At 33.9% G+C, this 18,737-nt stretch overlaps 4 protein-coding genes across 4 annotated transcripts; 2 read left to right on the forward strand and 2 right to left on the reverse strand.

The window, feature by feature from the left end:
• Positions 1 to 127: 127 nt before the first annotated feature.
• LOC106182093 (stress-induced-phosphoprotein 1-like) lies at positions 128 to 8,143 on the forward strand. The gene is made up of 13 exons (XM_087005659.1): positions 128 to 275; positions 1,387 to 1,596; positions 1,936 to 2,077; positions 2,286 to 2,436; positions 2,590 to 2,815; positions 3,962 to 4,088; positions 4,364 to 4,466; positions 4,783 to 4,903; positions 5,142 to 5,238; positions 5,730 to 5,891; positions 6,370 to 6,473; positions 6,838 to 6,998; positions 7,205 to 8,143. The coding sequence occupies exons 1-13, from the start codon at positions 258 to 260 to the stop codon at positions 7,275 to 7,277; spliced, it is 1,695 nt and encodes a 564-aa protein (XP_086861785.1). The 5' UTR covers positions 128 to 257; the 3' UTR covers positions 7,278 to 8,143.
• Positions 8,144 to 8,696: 553 nt separating this feature from the next.
• LOC106182087 (radial spoke head protein 9 homolog) lies at positions 8,697 to 11,428 on the reverse strand. Its single transcript, XM_013566732.2, has 5 exons — positions 11,095 to 11,428; positions 10,521 to 10,689; positions 10,120 to 10,249; positions 9,570 to 9,716; positions 8,697 to 9,270 (listed from the first exon to the last, which is right to left on the reverse strand). Exons 1-5 carry the CDS (start codon positions 11,319 to 11,321, stop codon positions 9,110 to 9,112), a joined length of 834 nt encoding a protein of 277 aa, XP_013422186.2. The 5' UTR covers positions 11,322 to 11,428; the 3' UTR covers positions 8,697 to 9,109.
• Positions 11,429 to 11,612: 184 nt separating this feature from the next.
• On the forward strand, positions 11,613 to 14,560 carry LOC106182106 (uridine diphosphate glucose pyrophosphatase NUDT22). Its single transcript, XM_013566757.2, has 3 exons — positions 11,613 to 12,129; positions 12,476 to 12,681; positions 12,948 to 14,560. The coding sequence occupies exons 1-3, from the start codon at positions 11,644 to 11,646 to the stop codon at positions 13,171 to 13,173; spliced, it is 918 nt and encodes a 305-aa protein (XP_013422211.2). The 5' UTR covers positions 11,613 to 11,643; the 3' UTR covers positions 13,174 to 14,560.
• LOC106182107 (uncharacterized) lies at positions 13,246 to 18,614 on the reverse strand. Its single transcript, XM_013566758.3, has 8 exons — positions 18,423 to 18,614; positions 17,240 to 17,345; positions 16,744 to 16,919; positions 16,064 to 16,243; positions 15,844 to 15,907; positions 15,067 to 15,170; positions 14,729 to 14,823; positions 13,246 to 14,520 (listed from the first exon to the last, which is right to left on the reverse strand). Exons 2-8 carry the CDS (start codon positions 17,297 to 17,299, stop codon positions 14,444 to 14,446), a joined length of 756 nt encoding a protein of 251 aa, XP_013422212.1. The 5' UTR covers positions 17,300 to 17,345; positions 18,423 to 18,614; the 3' UTR covers positions 13,246 to 14,443.
• Positions 18,615 to 18,737: the final 123 nt, after the last annotated feature.

The raw sequence follows: 18,737 nt of genomic DNA on the forward strand, positions 1-18,737 counted from the left end.
ACCAAATGAAAGAAACGACCTGTGAAAAGGGATAGAAACCCAAGAGAACCCCCAAAGAATATATTTTCACAAGCTTTTATATCATATTAAAGTAAAAGTATAGAACGAAATGGTATGATGGCAAATTGTAACCTTAAACGTAGGGCTTTTCTTGAGTGACCTTGCCTCGCATGTGCTTCTCCCTTCTTCTTCAGACCGAAAATTCTAGACAAAAACGATCACTCACTATACTATAATCATTACAAAAAGGCAACAAAATGACGGATCCAGCGAAGGTATGTTATCATCAGAATTAATAAGGATATATGAAAAATAGCTTTTTGGTGAATTTGTTATCACCATCTAAAATAATCGAGACTACTTCTCGTTTGAGTTTTAATTTTAATATTTTTTACTTCACACGGTCATGGCTTGCTCAGCTAACATACTTCCTTATCAAGCTCGACCCGTTCTCTTAAAACGTTAATCATAGTCTTACACAGAAGTGAACTTTCACTTTTGTTTCAGTAAGGGTATTTCCTTTTTAGGAAACGTGCTTGAATTGATTATTTTTTACCAATTGAATACAACATTTTTACAACTACCGGTGCGACATGTAACTGCACAATCAAATATATCCCTAGAATTTTAAAATGATCTTTGTTTATTTGAGTTACAACTTTAACTGAGCATTTCAATATTTCCTGAATAGGATTTTAATAAATTTTGGCTTTATGATTTATTGCAAATTTGTAGAAATGTGTATACTTGCTTGATTTGCTTAAGTGAAATTTGTGCAGAAAAAAGAAAAAAAAATTATGCATTATGAAACAGGTTAGACATTTAATATTTTTATTGTGTGTCTTCCATCAAGATGATCAATATAAATAGGTTCTGGTGTTGGTGTGTGTTGTTAAGTAATTAATCTACTGGTTCACTTGGTGAATGAATATAATTATACATTTTATCAAGTGGCTTACCTTGCATGCTTGGAGAAAATGATTGACTTTTTGGTGTGCTGATTGTGTAAATATCTGTTTTTGTTGGGACAGATGTTTATTTTCCATTACTTAAGATGGCAGGATCGATCAGCAGGATCTTCAGTGTTTTTCCATCTCTGCACTGATCATATGCATGAACTACAGTTTCAGATTTCAAAATGGTGTGCATAAAACTTGTTAGCAGTGTGCATTGAGTGTGTGGTTTGCTTATGATTGTATGTTTGAATTAAAAGGTATGGAATTATATGAGTATGTTATATGTATATATTGCTCAATCACATTTACATCACACATCAGAGGGAATTTCTACCTTTTGCATAGTAGACATTGCCTAGTATTGCAGTGATATTTATCACCATCATTATCAAGTACTAGTCAGGGTAGGCCTTCACCTGTGGCATTGCAGGTGACAGAATTAAAAGATGCTGGGAATGCAGCTCTCCAGGCAGGGAAGTTCAAGGATGCCATTGAATTGTACAGCCAGGCCATAGAAATGGATAAGGAGAACCCAGCTTTATACAGCAACCGTTCAGTGGCACACATCAAGGCCAAGGAGTTTGAGAAAGCCCTCACTGATGCAGAGAAGGTTGTGGAATTGAAGCCTGATTGGTCAAAGGCAAGTTGCACTGTAAAATCATGTTTATAGATGTACTAGATTTATAATGGCATTTTTACAGACTGCACTGCATTTGTAAATCAGTATTGTCCTACATTTGAAATGTTTCAATAGACCATTTTCTCTTTGTCAAATTAATTGAAAAAAAGTAATTATATGATATGAAAAATTGTTTATCATTAAAATGAAGACATTCTTAAATAAACAATAGCTGTGCATAATTTAAGAGCCCAATGGATTCAGAAATAATCTGTTTCTCCTCATTATTGGAAACTTGAAGCAAGAAAAAAAAGAAAAGAAAAAAAAAAAGATGAATAAACAGACTAATTTTTTTTCTAGGGGTACTCGAGGGTTGGCAGTGCTCTGTCTTCCATGAGCAGACATCAGGAAGCTAAGATGGCATTTGAACAGGCCCTGAAACTGGACCCTGACAACAAACAACTGAAACAAGCTGTTGAAGATGAGGGACGCTTTCTGACGGGTAAAATTGATAATTTTTGAAGGAGTTTTGATTTATCATATAAGAATAGAATTAAAATAACCAAGTGCATTCCATATTCTATTGCTAATAAGAGTATTATTTAGTTCTAATCATATGGTGAAAACCTGTATGTCTGAAACTAGGTTTTTCTGTAAGGATATTTATAAAAACATTTGCAATATTGACTGTGAAGGAAAATGTTATGTAGGTCCTGCTGGCAGTGAACCAGTCATGAATCCATTTGCTGACCCAAACCTTTTCCAAAAATTGATTGCTGAACCGAGAACAAGGGAATTGATGAAAGACACAGACTTTGTCAATGCTATGAAAGACCTACAGCAGAATCCAGGAGCATTAGGGTAAGATGATTATATTGGTTGTATTTGTGTTCTTTAATCTACTGGAGAGGGCAAAAACCCTACATTTTAACCAATTTTCCTAAATAAAGTGCACATGAAAAAAAGACAAATTGTCGACATATCTCTGATGAAAAAAAATGTCATGGTTTCTAGGAAATACCACAATGACCCTCGTATCATGACTGCCCTGGGAGTTCTCTTGGGAATGGACCTGGATTTCCAGGGAGAGGAAGAACTCCACAAACAAGATGTGAAAGACACTGTGAACGAGATGAGAGAGAAGAGAAAGGAGGCTGAGAAAGAAGCTGCATTTCAACAGAAAAATGCAGCAAACGCAAAATCCAAAGAGACTGTTGAATTGACTGATGACCAGAAGAAGGTGCTGATTGACACACCCAGTGTGTTAAGTGTGGTAGTTGGGTGTGCACAGTGTAACTGGATTTGGAAATACAATTTCCTAGCAATTATGTGTTATGGTTGACATGTTAGGGAAAACATTTATTAACTGGTTGGGGAAAATGTTGAACGTCATTAACTGGAAAATACTCTTGTGTTTTTGGTATCAACATAATGGAGTGAGGTTTTTGAATTGGAGGAAAAATACAAGTTAACTTCTCATATACCCCATTCACACTACAGTTGCAAAAATGCGCATTTCTATAACAGATTTTTCGTGAGGAATCCAATTCGGTATTGCGTTCACACTCGCAAAGTGATACCGAATCCCACGTTCAAAATTTCAGGTTTAACTTCCTGTTTTGAACACTTGCGCATGCGCCGCACAGGAAAAATCAAAATACCAACAAAAAAGAGTGACGACAAATTTATCTCAAAAAGATATTCCAGCATTCTTGGGAAGCATAAGATGGCAAAATAAGTTTGTTTCCTCATGTTGTAGTGAGTGGTGACCTCCAAATACGTTTGGTGCAATCGCTAAAGTAATAAACAAGTGTTCATAGATACCCGCACTTATCTGCACACATGCGCAGTAAGATCTGTACAGGTGTCGATTCCAGTAATTTATTCGGATCGCGCTTAGAAATCCACCTCGCTTGCAGGATTTTGAAAATTCGCATTACAGAAATCCTCTTGCGTTCACACTACTGCATTTATTAGAATTGTGACCTAATTCGGAACTTATCTGGATAACTGAGCGTAGTGTGAATGGGGTAATAGTGTGACCATATAAGGTATCAGAGTTCTTTTTGGTGAGCTGAGTGAAATGAGCAGACAGTACAGTTACCATGTGGCATAACAATGTGGAAGTTTTGAGTTGAATGGTTTGCTTTATTTTAGTGATTGGTATATTTTGGTTGAGATGACTGGTTGAAAGGTCAATGGCTTAAAATTGATTTGACTTGGTGGAAGACACACAATTTTTTAATTTGCACAATTTGGGATGTTTACCATAAACGATAATTTCCTTTCAGAGATTCAAAATGTAGCTATGATAGTAGTAAAAAGGCCTAGTGTAAGTTTATCTAGGGAGGTTGCTTTCTAAATGTTTTCTAACTAAATCTTTCAGGCTCTTGAAGAAAAGGAGAAAGGAAATGCAGCATACAAAAAGAAGGACTTTGAAACTGCTATTAAACATTATGATGAAGCCATTAGGTTGGATCCTACCAATATTACATTTCTTACAAACAAAGCAGGTAAGTACTTGTGAAAGGCCTATTGTTTGGACAACTGGTGTTTCTAATTTGATAAAAAAAAATCAATGGGAAGTGTTATGAAAGGTGTCATGACTTTGTAAGCTACTGAGGCAGTGGAAACTGCAGTGATGACGGCAACTATGTTATTCTTTCTCTTAGGTTTCCTAGCCTAAACTTAGATCTGTATCAAAATGAGACAAATTTCCTTTTCAGAAATTGAATTCGGGCAGCAATGTGGATTGAGAGTTTTTAAAAAAATTATTACTTTGTTTCAGCTGTATACTTTGAACAATCTGACTTAAAGTCGTGTATAGAAACGTGCGAAAAAGCAATAGAAGTGGGCAGAGAAAACAGGGCAGATTTCAAACTTCTTGCAAAGTAAGTACTAAGTTCTTGTATATTTTTACCCTTTTTCATCCATCTGCTTCTTAATCTCTTATGTGCTTGAGTTAAGATTTGGGCAGACTGCCAAGGCCATTATCACTTGTCTAGCATGACATAAATTAGGCATCTGGCTTACATAATGTTTTCTTTTCCCAATTTACCTTGTTGTTTATAAGCACAGTTTTAATAATAAAATTATTGCACAACTACTTTTTTTGTGAACTTTGGTTATGTATTCTTTTAAGTATCCCAGTAGAAAGTGTTTTTATGGTGCACTCCATTTTCACCACCCCCTCACTTCACATTCCAGGGCATATGCGAGAATGGGTAATGCGTACAATAAGCAAGAAGATCTAGAAAATGCACTCACCTATTACAACAAGGCCCTCTCAGAGCACAGAACACCAGATGTAACATCGAAAGCAAAGGAGGTGAGTATAGTTAATTAAAATCTAGTATTTTTTACCATTTTTTTTTACCTGTTTGATTAATTAGGTGAACTAGGTAGACATGAAAAGGGCATTTCTGTGCAAAGGTTTTAATAATAGTTCAGTGATTTAAAGTGCTTATTTATTTAAAAGAAAGGCTAGTGTGAATAGTAAATGATGTTAACCTTTTGCAAAATAGAGAGAAGATTCCAGTGTTTATTTTCTTACTATCGTATTACAGATCGAGAAGAAACTTAAAGAACGTGAAAAGTTAGCGTACATCAATCCAGAACTATCTTTGGAGGAGAAGACCAAAGGCAACAAAGCTTTCCAAGAAGGTGTGGGCTCTAGTCTGGCGAATTTCAATTATCCAGAATGCCACATTACTTTACTTTACTTTAAATATGAGGTTATAAATTGTTAGGTGTGACTTTTAACTTTGCCTGATGATTTAGTCTGGTTCACACTAACAACGTGAGAGGTTGAGCTGAAATTTTGAGCTAACAACGAATTGTTAATTAGGAATAATACATTGATATATGTTTAGTATCAACCAGAATGGCAAGCTGAACTCAGTTCACATTAGACTCGGCTTTCCTAATGAAGATTATTGTATATTTTAACTCTGGAAACAAGGAAAGCTCCAATCATTTTAGTTTTTTGGTACCATTAGTGGACAAGATTACTGCAATTTTGATATATTGTGTGCATCACTTGACATTGTTGGTATTTTTCCTTGTGAGAATATGTGATTTGAACTGGTTTCCAAAGAAAAAGGTAGATTGATTTACAGCACGTACTTCATATATATATTCAATACCAATTCCAGGTGACTATCCTACAGCCTTAAAACATTATGCCGAAGCCATCAAGAGGAATCCAGAAGATGCTAAGATCTACAGCAACCGAGCTGCCTGTTACACAAAACTGATGGAATTTTCCCTAGCTCTTAGTGACTGTGAACAGTGCATCAAACTAGACCCAAAATTTAGTAAGTGGTCAGCTAATGTCACATATTCAATAGTAGCATTTATATGGTTATTGTTGCATAAATCATTTCAGTTTGAATGGCCACTTGACTATATGTATGCTCAGTGGTGTGGTACCTGTCTACTTTTACTTATGTATGTTTTGTGAATGCTTAATGTTATGTTTGATTTGCTAGACTTAAGGATATGGAAAAGGAAAAAATACAGTTATTAATAAGATAAAAGTTAATAGGGTATATATAAGGTGGATGAAAAGACTAGCATTTCCCAAGGTTACAGTCATTTCTTTCAGAGCATGTGCTTATGTGCACATTGTGCAGTTATTGTAGTGTCTCTCTATAGCTAATTGCTGCCTTATGTGACAGATAACAATGAAGTGAATGATTTTATATTCAGCTGAAAATTTGGAGAATGGTGATCACAGTAATGTGAATTAATGCCCTTTCCTGGAGTTTTAAAGCTGTATTTGGTGCATTTTAGTTAAAGGTTACCTCAGGAAAGGAGCCTGCCTATTGGCCATGAAGGACACACGGAAAGCAGCGGAGGTCTACCAGAAGGCAATGGAGCTTGATCACACTTGTCAGGTTAGTCTGTCGCAGCTTGCATAATGTCACATTTAACACACTGTGACATTTATGCAAGTGCCAAAACATAGAAAAAGTGCTTTATTTAAGGAGTTTAACTTTGCAATTATACAGAGACCAAAATAATTTATTTCAAAGCTAAGTGACAGGTAGTCACATAGAGAACCATAGAATCTAATACAGCTATATTTTGCATACTGAACATGTTGTTTAGTAATGCCAAGCCTGCCACTGATGCACCATAATCACAGTATAACTAACACACCAAACCATGCCAATTTTCAGACTGTTTTTGAATCAAAGGATTTTTAGACATTTTTTTTTTACAGTTTGCTTTAACATATTATGTTTAATTGTTTTACAGGAAGCAATTGATGGTTACCGCAGGTGTGTCATGTGTGATGACGATCCCGAGTCTGTTCGTAAGCGAGCAATGGCAGATCCAGAGATCCAGGCCATTCTAGGGGACCCAGCCATGCAGCTTATACTGCAGCAGATGCAGAAAGACCCCAAAGCACTTCAAGAGTATGTATACAAAAATGTTTATGTCTAGTCTTGCACTTTGATATAAATTGTTTTAGTTGGTTAGTCTTATTAAACAAATAGCTATATTTGACCCAAACAAAACTCATCCAAAAGATATTAAACTAACTATTAGTTAACATGCTTTGGGAATCAATTCTACAATTTCACCATGAACAATATTGTACTATTTAACATTTTTCTTTCAGGCATTTGAAGAATCCTGAAGTTGCCAGCAAAATACAGAAACTACTGGAGTCTGGACTCATAGCAATTCGTTAATCTTGGCTGAAATCTAGTAAAAACTGAACTCTCAAGGAAATTTTGTAAAGTGGTAATTAATCAGTGGATCAAATGGCAAAGCTTTCACATTAATAGCTGCTCTATCAGGAATAAGTGGCGAAGTATCAGTACCAGGCTTGAGCTGTATATGATAATTCAACCTCCATTTAACATCATTTTGTTTGAAATGCTTACTCCTCTCCTCTCACAAATACTCGCATTTTCTCACCAGGGACCTGGAAATCTTTGTTATAATTGGTTTCAAAGGATTGCTCCCTTCTGAAGGACTTAAAAGTCCTAGATAGCAAATATACAGCGATGTTCATTTGCTTTGATATGTCGGAATATATTTTTATTCAGGTGATGAATAACAAAAAATAATGGTTACTTTCTTTAACTATGTAAAGAGATTTTTCTGAGATGAATGTCGTTATATAACTCAGCTGCCAATATTTTCATAGATTCAAGGAAAAATTATTGGTTATCTTTGTTTCCAGTAGGTGTCAATTACTGTTTTTGTTGTTTCTCTTTTTAGGGTCTAGAATTTCCCAGTATACCATTCTTTTGACGATTTACAGTTGCACATGAAATGTGGATATTTAGACAAAACAGTTAAGATGCTGAAATTCAATTCAAATTTTTATGACTTTATTCTTTTTTGTGTGTATATTCTGTTGCTCTGCTTAATCCAGTGGTTGCTTGTTGTTTAATGCTGCTTGTACATAGCCACTACCCACTGGCTTTACATTTAATTACTAGAACTGAACAATTGAAGATAAATTGGGGTAGGATCGGCATAAATATTTGAACACTTGTTATCATATTGTTTCATGTCTGTCATTAATGAATAAATTCATATCTAAACAGTCTTGTTTTCACAATTATTAATTTTGATTCTTGCTTGAGGGGAGAATGAAAGTGTACTTTAATTTGAGCAGCATATGCATAAGATGGTTTATTTTAAGATAAAAGAAATCATGGAAAAATTGATGATATGTTGAACTCTTTCAATTAATGCAAGTTACAGGCATTTTAACAGAAGAACGTGTCAAACATCTGACACCTGAAAACACCATTCGATTGTTTTCTCATATCGAGGAGGTACATATATAACCCATAATGCTGATAAAATCTTAGAAGTATTGGATGGGGTTTTTATATTTACGCTCAGTGTATACCAGTTTGTAGTTAACTTATAATTAGTAGACTGCAGTTCCTTAAAACCAGACATCTACCCACTAGAAAAAAGACTAGATGAATGCAAATTTAAATGTGTACCAAAAGTGGATTAAAATTATATGCATTGCTAGTGTGCTTTTATTTTGAACTACCACCTTTGCAACAAACCATATACTGTTCCTATAGCAAGTCTTGGGCAAGTACATAGTGAGAACTTTGAGGAGGTAACAAAATGTAATGTATAAAGAATACAAATTTATTTACACATTAAGAACATATAATAATGCTGAAATGACTACACTGTACATGTTTTCCAGAATTTTTCAAGACAAATAAAAGAATTCATTCATCCAAGATAAGCTCTTTCAATAGCTCTCAGGAAATAAATGTAAAGTTTAGATATCAGTTTTTTCACAGACCTTTGGAAAAAAGCAACATTTTTTAATTTTATGCTTTCTCATTACTCTGTATGCCCTTGGTTGTTGACAAAATCCTTGATTTCATTACAAATCGTATTATTTCATCTTAGCTAGTTGTGACAAAGGCCTGGTTGTGACAAATGCTGCCTTGAGGATCCAAATCCAAAATGATATTTATCCTCTCCTCATTGGTGTCCAGTCAATTTGAAGTTGCTTATAAAGTTTTCTGCCATTTTACAACATGAAAGGCAGATCTTGGTTCTTCTCCCCTGTGCCAGTGTAGACACAGCCAAATTTCCGAGTGCCTGGGACATGGTAGAATACGTATCCCAGCCACAGAAGACTTCTCAATGTGACCAAGCCACTGCCACGCTCAAACTGGAGACTCCATGAACCTAGAAATATGAACACGAAGATAAATATACATGTTGCAAAGAATGTGCAAATTTACCTATGATATGAGAGCAATGCTGATAAATAAACTGTTTTATCAATACAGACTGAGGATTTTTACATTATAAAATACTGCAAATGGTTTTGATACAAGGCCAAACATTATCAGAATTTTCTCTGACATGTAAAATGTGAAAAAAGGATACATTTTAGGAAATCCTTTATAATCATTACTTTCCTTTGTATAAACTGTAGGTACAATCTTATGAAAGAAAATATGAATATTAAAAACACTTAATACCTTTTGGTATGTCTTCTTCAATTATGTCTAAGAAATCTATAGCCTTGTCCAGGTTTGCCCTCTGTAATAGAGTCTTTTCATTGAGCTTTACAGCATCTCGGAAATGCATGTATGATGTCAATTTTGCTGCCTCTTGCACTGTAAGACCTGCAATAAAACAATAAATTAAAAGTTAACCACTATTCTCATTTATTGTATTATTCTTTGAATTATACTCTTACTAGTTATTGTGCTTAAGGATCATTACGATTCCAATACAGTATTAAGTTCAGCTCAATGCTGCCATTGCTGCTTAATAATTATAAGTAACAGAAACTGAACATTGTTAAGTGTCTCTCCATTCTAGGCAGAAATACATTCTAAAAAATTCATGACTTACAAGTTCTTAAAGCTAATTTTGTCCTGATGTAATGATAACCACATTAACAAATTGATTGCTTAAAAAATTAGAATGTTAAAAATTTTGGCATTAGGGTGAAGTACAATATGACTGTATTCCATAATAACGTTAGTTGCCATTAGTAAGACATCAGACAGACAGACTGATTACCTTCAAAACTTCTGTTTTTGACAACTTGTCCTGCTGGTCTCTTGATAAAAGCTGCTCTTGGGACAATGCTTACATCATTATCAATATCTGAGATTACTGAGGCAAGACGGTCTTCCTCCTTTATTGGAATCTGAAGTTGATTAACATATTACATGTACATATTGTGAATGCCTACAAGATACATGAGTTTAACAAAATTTTACGAAGTGCTGCTGGTCAAATCTTAAAAAGTGCTGCTACCAGCTGTATTTTTACTTAATCGCTTATTGATCAAAACCAGTAAAATACTTTAAATATATAAAATATATTTTAAATATATTGGAATCTTATCAATTCTCCTGAAATACAAGAATTTGATTTTAAAAACTGAGAGATTTATTGAAGAGATTGATTCTACTTACCGTTTCCTCCTCCTCTTGGACTTCATCATTTTCTCCGTATGTCTTCTTAACTTCTACATGCTCAAACTCATAGGAAGGATCACCTGTAAACCTTCCTTTTGCAAGACGAGATGTTTTTTTCATGGCATCTGTGGCTGGTGGTAAAAGATTCCAATTTACGCAATCCTTGCTAAAAATATGGAAATGCACATCCATAACTGTCCTGGTTATAGCAATTTCAAAACACATATTAAATGGATAAATTCAACAAATCTAAGGATCTCTATTTAATTCCTACATAACGAATGAATAATTCCACTCTTATCATAATTTTTTCTGAGTCCCATTTGATTTTAAAAGTTGTTATCAGTATCACCCCAATCCATTTATACATTTCAATTTCGACACTGATTATATGTTAAACATGAATAATAATAATAATGATATATTCATGTTAACAAGACCTGTAAGATTTTTTTTTTCTTCAGTGAAGATTCTTTATTACTGATGTTTTACATTAAGTGCATTCAAAGCCACTGAAACTGTTCACTTATTACAGTTGAGCATCATACATTCAATTAAGTAATTAACTTACCTGTATAATGTAGTCTTGTCATTCATTTCATCTTTGCCTATCCCTTGGGCAATGAAATAATCATCCTTTACTCCCAGTATCTTTCCCCAGTAGTAAACGCGATTGAACTTTTGGTTGTTTTTCAAGATCACCAGTGATGTTTGAAGAGCAGCCTTCTGCTCGGGACTAAGAATAGTTCCACTAGACCCTACATAGTCAACCTCAAGATGCAAAGACTCTGCCTCCATGATTTTATGTATTTCTTATTTCTCTGTATGCTTCTCCGTTCGCCAAAATCTGCTTACTGAACGACGAACCTGTTTGCTGGTCACTATGGAGAAAGCGCATGCGTATACTATACTTCCGGTTAAGGTTAAAGTTGCAACTATTTTTCATTATATATAAAATCAATAAATAATTAAATGAGCGTAGGTAAAAATTTCTTTGAAAATTTTGAAACTAAGGTAATACAATATTTTCTTACAAGTAAATTTCGTGACAAAATAAGAGTCTCAGTTGTTCCGCTTGATTCTTTACTTACTAATCTACTTCCGTCAACACACGCACACGATGGCAATCCAACTGAAAGATCCTGATGTTACTTTGATGTTTGTAGCATCTTCAACATCTAACATAATGCGACACAATACGAAAGCAATACTGGATGAAAAATACAACAGGCATAAACTACCCCAGCAATATGAACAGACGTTTGATGATGTTTGGTCTAGGAGAAGGTTGGAAAACCCTTCATTGTGGAATGGGACAAAATTTCGTCTGCACTCAACGAAATTAGAAAGTGACTGCTTCAGTTTTCATTTAGGTATAACATGTTACAAAGACTTCATTACAACAAACTGGTCACCACAGGCACAGACTTTTCAGGAATTGGGCATTAAAGAACACAAAAACACGCAGGCATACATGTCAGACGCTATGGGAGTAGGTTCCTTGCTACAAACTAGTGACGGCCTGGTGATATTTATGAAGAGAAGCAGCAAGTGCGGTGAAGCTGTTGGACTTTATGACATTCCAGGTGGACACGCCGAACCTCAGGTGAATGTTAACTTCAAGAATAAATGTCGATATAATGTAGTTTATGGTAATGCATGCTGCCTATATTTCATTTTACAGTGACAATACTAGCATGTTGTTAATGTCCTTTAAAAAGTTTTAACAAAATTAGTCATAGTGCGAAAATTCATGGATTCGCATTCATATTTACAGTCCCTGATATGTACTGTATGTGCCATCATATATCACTGTATTTGTACATATTATTATATAAGAGTGCTTATGCATAAATTTTTATCCTAACTGAATAACTGTGATGTTTATTTTTACAGTAAATATGTTATAAATATATTATGAATGCAATCTCAAATGTCAGGTGTGTTTGCAGGAACTGGTTGGAAAAATTGAAGCAGAAGAAATAAAGCTGGATTCTCTTTCATCGGCAGATATAGTTAAGGAAATCTATGATTCTGTGTTACGGGAAATACGAGATGAAGTAAACATTCCTCTTGCCAGCTTGTCTGAACCTGTTTTAATAGGTATAGCAAGAAATACAACAAGTGCAGGCAGACCAAGTGTAGAGTTCTTTGTAAAGTGAGTACACATGTTCCTGCTTTTTGAGTATTTTGACAGTTAAGTTCACAACATTGAGGCAAGGACTCAACCCAATATCTACTAAGAGAGACATCTTTCCTTCATTTTATCTGTGGTAATTTCTCTTACTAGTACATAGTTTTCAAAGAGTACAACTTTAAATGAAGCATCAAAGTTAAAGTTGGCCAAGCATTTGAATTCTCCAAAGTTATTTATAAAAGCAATTTCAATACAGTGTAGACTTATGCTTGTGATATTTGATTTAGGTGTAATTTATCTTCTGAAGATGTGAAGAAGCGCTATTGTCAAGGGGACCATGCAGAAGCAGATGAAACAGAGGACATCAAGTTTTTCAGCATACAGGAAGTATTGAACATGTATGACAAGCCATTCTGGCAGCAGCTAGCACCATCAGCTAAAGGATGTGTGATGTTATTCTGTTTGCAAAACTCAATCACTGAAGACAAGGCTAAAATAAATTTTTGGGAATGAAAGAATTAGTTTTAAAAGTGAAATGGAGAAAATACTTTAAAAATTTCATACTTAAGAATTAGAACACTGCCATTATTGGGATTGTATTTATTTTATTATTATAATCCTAGTAATATTTTATTCAAATGAATGATAATCTTACAAATAATAATATAAAAAGAATATGAATACAAATAGGATAACTTCCAGGGGTGCTAACAAGTTCTTGTACAATGTTATCCCTTTCAAAGCCTAACCATCATTTCACATCAAAAACCATGAATTTGCTTTTATCGTAATATCATATGGGATTCCTATATAACTGATATCAATACAAAAATAATGTCATTCCTAACAGATTTTACTACATTTTCAACCAGCTGAAACTTGATTCAATTCCAAAGTTGTCAAAGAAACCGAGGTTCAATCCACAAAATTTTGTGATAATATTATCTTACAGCACCACATTCCAAAGATAAACAGTTGAAAATAAAAAAATAATGAAAATAAGTTAAATACAAAAAATAAGGAGCATATAACTCAAGATGCTGATAAAATTATCATACACATATGAAGGGACATGTTCACAATTTCAGATGTGAAAAGCTAGAGTCAACATGATTATGTGCCAGAGACAAAACTGAAGTCACATAATATGAGATTGAATTAAATTATAATGAATTACTACTCTAACCGAATAAGACCATCTATAAATCTTAGGTTCAAGACAGTTTAATCCACCCTGTATAATGCTAAACTGCAACTGCCTGGTTCACTTATACGGAGGAGATGTAAAATTATATTAACAAACACATTTCAAACTTTTTGTCAGCCAGCAGTTCAACTTACTGTTCAAGTAAAATAAATTAACAACTGAAACTAACTTTAACTGTAAAAATTAATCTATCACTATTCAGAAGCACTTTTCAAAGATCCGAGCAAAAATCAGAAGCACTTCAAGTAATCCACTGCCACATAATTTTTTGCCTTTCAGTATTTCTGTGTGTAAACCAAATGCAGTGTCCACCATTTCTTGTTAAAACTCTTTTGCTTCGATTCACAAAACACTTAGGGTGTGTGAATTAGTCAGTTTGCCCCAATGACTACTTAATGCCTTTTATCTTAAGGCACTAAACCACATTAAATTTTATAGAACAGTCAAGTGTTTTGGGACAACTTTTCTAACATTCTTTAAATGAATGTTTCTTGCATTCCCTTTGAACCTTGGCAAATAAAATATGACATAGCAGGATCTCTTTTAAGCAGACAGATATCTCTCTTGTAATTCAGATCATGTTTTCTTGAAACCTTTTAATATTGGATAAATGTTCTCAAATGCTTCATAAATTTCTTGTCTAACTTTGGCTCCTGAAAATTGAAAATAAAGTTTCTTTCAGCCACTTTTAAATATTTACTATATTCAGCAAACAGTGAATTAGATATGAAATTATTTCAGGGTGAATATCTAATTATCATCTGACCATAAATCAAGCAACATTAGTATACTTTATAATACAGAGACCACAACCACAAAGAATACATTGAGTTGTATCTGTTTACAGAACAAATTTCTTACCTGTTAATACTACTTTTCCTGACACAAATATAAGCAGTACTATCCTAGGTTTAACCATTCTGTATATAAGACCAGGAAACAGCTCTGGTTCATAACTGAAATGTACATATATCTTTCAATGGTTACAAAGAATAATGTGTTAATAATTTTAATGAATGGCAAGATAATAAAATACTGATTAATTAAAAATATTTTACTTCCTTGTTGACAATATATTTGTAAATCTTTTAGTAAGTTAATTTTTTCCTTTATGAAAATAAAAAAGCTTTATTCTAAGTAAAAATTATGTACAAATTCCAGGTAACATATAGCAGGTCAGTTATGTGTGTTAATTTTACCTTGAAAACTGTCCATGTGTGAGTACAAGACCTTCCAGTCTAATGGGAAACTTTACATCACAGCTACCCACCATGTTCTGGATCTTGAAATCCATAAATTTGGCCTAGAATCCAAATCATTATATTATATTATATTATATTATATTATATTATATTATATTATATTATATTATATTCAGAAACTTCTGTTTATATTTATATTAAAATTAATAAAAAGCAAATGCAATCAACCAGTTTTTGATGATACTGATAAGTCTACATTTATTTATTTATTTATTTATTTATTTATTTATTTATTACTATCTGAATGTAATCCCTTTGCTTTAAGATACACTGAAACTAGAAAAGAATGCCACATAGTTGTTGAGATGGTATTGGAATTATGTTAGAAATAGTGTATCTCAAATATTATTCAACAGAAAATGCACAGACTCATTGTTGGAAGGGCAAGCTATAATTTTTGGATTAATTGGAATTTTTATTACGAAGACTTAAGTATGTTACTGGCAATGGAATGTTAAAAATCTTGTTTAATATTTAGATTGGATGGTGATGTGAAGGTGGTGTTTTGTTAATTATTTCCTGCAAAACTGCTTTTAATGTATCTTTAAAAAAAAGTTAGCAGAACATTGTTAATCATTTAAAAGGGGAAAAAAAACCAAAAATAAATTTAAAAATAATTTTTTTTAATAATTAATTTAAAAAAAAAAGCAAAGCCAAGTATACGCTTTGTAATTAGCAACCTCAAGCAAAATATTGGAAACAAGGAATACTTACAGGAAATCCCAATTTCTGTACAATTCTGGCATATTTTCTAGCTGCTAATTTTGCTTGCTCCTCACTGAAAACACAAATATATCAGCAACTCATTACTGAACAAGAAAAACACCAAGGGTACAGACATCATAGTCAAAAGCCTAGCATAACATGAATAATAAGAACCAAATTACAATAAGTCAAAGGTGAAAATTTTACATTCATGCAGGAGATTCCCTACCTCTTTGCCCCTGTGCACACCATCTTCCCTGAGCTGAATATGAGTGCTGTGGTCCTAGGATCTCTTATCCTCATGATAACAGCAGCAAAACGCTTGGGATTGTACTCTGCATTTCTAGCATGCAGAGCAATCTTCTTGAGATCAAGCTTGCAGCCTAGATTCACTGTGCATACTATATTTCTGAAATGAGAAAAAGGGAAATGCAATAAAATATTAGGAAAAAGAGTAAGTACAAATTGTCAAATTTCATGGCTGATTTTTCCTCGTTTTCAAATATTACATTCCTAGTGTTAACTATCAAAATAGAAAAGCAAACTTTATATTTATGTAAAAAATGTCCAAACTTAAGACAATACACAAAAAGTTGTAATGAGAGATGTCAATTGAAAAATTGATCCAGAAAAAGCAATTGGATACAGTTTTTTTCAAAAGGATATAAAAGGAAAGCTAAGATGGAACATAAATTTTGAAGTATTGAACATGTTATCAAAAGCCTATATAATGTCTAATTTACCTTTCTCAAAAATGAAATGAAAATAAATAACTATGTCATTCATCACTAAAATACTTCTTCAGCAAGACATGGTCAATTTCTAACAAAAAATATGCATTTCTTCATTTTCCTAACATAATTCCATTAAATCCAATTCTTTCTTAGAAATGCTATAATGTTATCTTACTGTAGCTGTGGAACTATTCCAGATCCTTCTGATGCTGGTGTGGCTGGGGTCATGGGAGTCAAAGGTCCCCCTGGGGTCGGTGGTGGAAACAAGCCCCCTGGAGATGCTCCTGGTAACATTGTCGTTGTCATGGACCCAGGGTATCCCGAGTGCATGGCTGGGGACATTATACTACCCTGAGAAACATGAGGGAGTAAAGAGATTTCAATAAAACCGTATTTTAGCATTTAGGCAGAGAGCAATTAAATGCATTTTCTAAGCAAGAGTGAAGAAGTGGAATAAAAGTATTTTTATCCTATTTTCCATACTAATGCCACTCTAATAAACAAAATATTCAAACTGAACAGTAAAATAGAAGTGCACTAAATTCATTAATTTTTAAGCGAGCAGAAAATAACATGTCTACAAGAAGAGGTTTGAATATTATGCCAGCTTTATTTATAAATTAAAGTTAACATGCATTTACTAAATTAATAGAAACATCTGTTTAACCTACCTGAGACGAGACTGACAGACTATGGCCATAGTTAGGAAAATTCTGTCCGGAACCATCCATTGTTAAAATATAATTCACAGGTCTTGGACTGGACTATGGGATACAACTGGAACACGATAAGTAGGAAAATAAAATTAGTGATAGCTGACATGATGGGATTCTGAAACCAGCTAGGGTCTTTACTTATCTCATCTTTGAAGTGCAGACATGGCAAAAACTTTAAAGGTCTGATGGGTCTGATGTTATCTTCTTTAGGCCCAAGCCTTTTTCTCTTCAATTGTAACAATTAGTCCATGGTATTATGACCTCATATAGGACAGGCATTTAACCTGCTTTCCTTCACCAATAATCCATTTGAGCAACTACAGCATTAATATCTAGAAAAAAACACTTAATGAAGTATACTGATATCTGATGAATTACGTAAATATTTCATCCCCAAAGTTAATTAAAGGTTATAAATCCTATGCTGATAATTTTCAGATATGGGGTAAACTTTGGAGATAGAACTGAAGGTTTGGAGGAATTGCACCACAAGAAATCTGCAGGCTACCCCCCCCCCCCCCCTCCGCCCGGCACCCCCAATTCTGGTCTGAACTAAGTACTTAATTTCCGTTAAACTATGTTTACATGTGATTTATTTGTATGCATTGTTTATTCTCATAAATCTTGCCAGTTCTGAGGACTGCTGGCACTTCAAGTGGTCATGACCTGTCAGACAGGCTGTTTCCCCAGCCGAGAATTAATTACAGCTTTGTATAAGTAACTGGCTCGCACTGCCAGTAATTTCGCCACGGGATATTAAGGGCACAGACCCTGATCATAAGATACCGCGAATAGAAAATAGATTTTTAGAAAATAGACTTTCCATGTGAACGAAGCCTAAGTCAACAAAACGACTGAACAAAATAGAAGGGGAACAGTTCAAATTTGCATAAAATACTAGCCCCTTATAACAGTAGTCCGGTCAGTTACCACCGTTTTTGCTCATAACTAGGCCTTCTCTTTCCAACTTCAGGGATTTTAAAACGAGATAACATATTTCAATAAATCTGTCGTTCATCCAATGTCAACGGCAATATTATGAACGTTCGCTGTGCGTTCAGTTACAGGTTCATATTCATGAAGTAATGTAAAATGGATCAGTATATTATTAACTAGAGACATAACACTGTGGACATACCTGTATATGTACATTATGTTAACAACACTTCAGATTACAAGTGAAACAGAAACATCATCCAACTTTCTTTAGAGCCATATTCTTCAGTACAATTTTTGCGGCATCAGCATGGTCTCGCTTTTTCTCGTGCACCTGACGATAACAAGACGGTCATTCATTAATCCAAACTATCCAATACAAAAATTAGGAAAACCCTTTTCATTATTCAAGCAAATTCATAATCAATTTTTGACAAGACTTTTAATGGCCTAAAGAGCTTTCTTAGACTGAGAATGACTTAAAAGCTTTTGTACTTTAGTTCTAAAACTGGTCGCT

The sequence above is a fragment of the Lingula anatina genome, chromosome 2, assembly GCF_051362555.1.
Source record: "Lingula anatina isolate TDL-2025a chromosome 2, LinAna3.0, whole genome shotgun sequence".
In the NCBI taxonomy this organism is placed as follows: domain Eukaryota; kingdom Metazoa; phylum Brachiopoda; class Lingulata; order Lingulida; family Lingulidae; genus Lingula; species Lingula anatina.

What these genes read in the sequence shown, in the direction of transcription:
- LOC106182093 (XM_087005659.1), top strand. An exon ending in TAACATCGAAAGCAAAGGAG is followed by an intron (nt 4,904 to 5,141) that starts GTGAGTATAGTT and finishes ATCGTATTACAG; the next exon opens with ATCGAGAAGAAACTTAAAGA. An exon ending in CAAACTAGACCCAAAATTTA is followed by an intron (nt 5,892 to 6,369) that starts GTAAGTGGTCAG and finishes GGTGCATTTTAG; the next exon opens with TTAAAGGTTACCTCAGGAAA.
- LOC106182087 (XM_013566732.2), bottom strand. Translation starts at nt 11,321, where the DNA reads ATGGAGGCAGAGTCTTTGCATCTTGAGGTTGACTATGTAGGGTCTAGT. An exon ending in TCCAAGAGGAGGAGGAAACG is followed by an intron (nt 10,250 to 10,520) that starts GTAAGTAGAATC and finishes AATCAACTTCAG; the next exon opens with ATTCCAATAAAGGAGGAAGA. An exon ending in TGAAGAAGACATACCAAAAG is followed by an intron (nt 9,271 to 9,569) that starts GTATTAAGTGTT and finishes TCATATTTCTAG; the next exon opens with GTTCATGGAGTCTCCAGTTT.
- LOC106182106 (XM_013566757.2), top strand. Translation starts at nt 11,644, where the DNA reads ATGGCAATCCAACTGAAAGATCCTGATGTTACTTTGATGTTTGTAGCA. An exon ending in GTGGACACGCCGAACCTCAG is followed by an intron (nt 12,130 to 12,475) that starts GTGAATGTTAAC and finishes GTGTGTTTGCAG; the next exon opens with GAACTGGTTGGAAAAATTGA. An exon ending in AGTGTAGAGTTCTTTGTAAA is followed by an intron (nt 12,682 to 12,947) that starts GTGAGTACACAT and finishes TATTTGATTTAG; the next exon opens with GTGTAATTTATCTTCTGAAG.
- LOC106182107 (XM_013566758.3), bottom strand. Translation starts at nt 17,299, where the DNA reads ATGGATGGTTCCGGACAGAATTTTCCTAACTATGGCCATAGTCTGTCA. An exon ending in TACAGAAATTGGGATTTCCT is followed by an intron (nt 15,171 to 15,843) that starts GTAAGTATTCCT and finishes TTTGGATTCTAG; the next exon opens with GCCAAATTTATGGATTTCAA. An exon ending in ACACATGGACAGTTTTCAAG is followed by an intron (nt 14,824 to 15,066) that starts GTAAAATTAACA and finishes TGTACATTTCAG; the next exon opens with TTATGAACCAGAGCTGTTTC.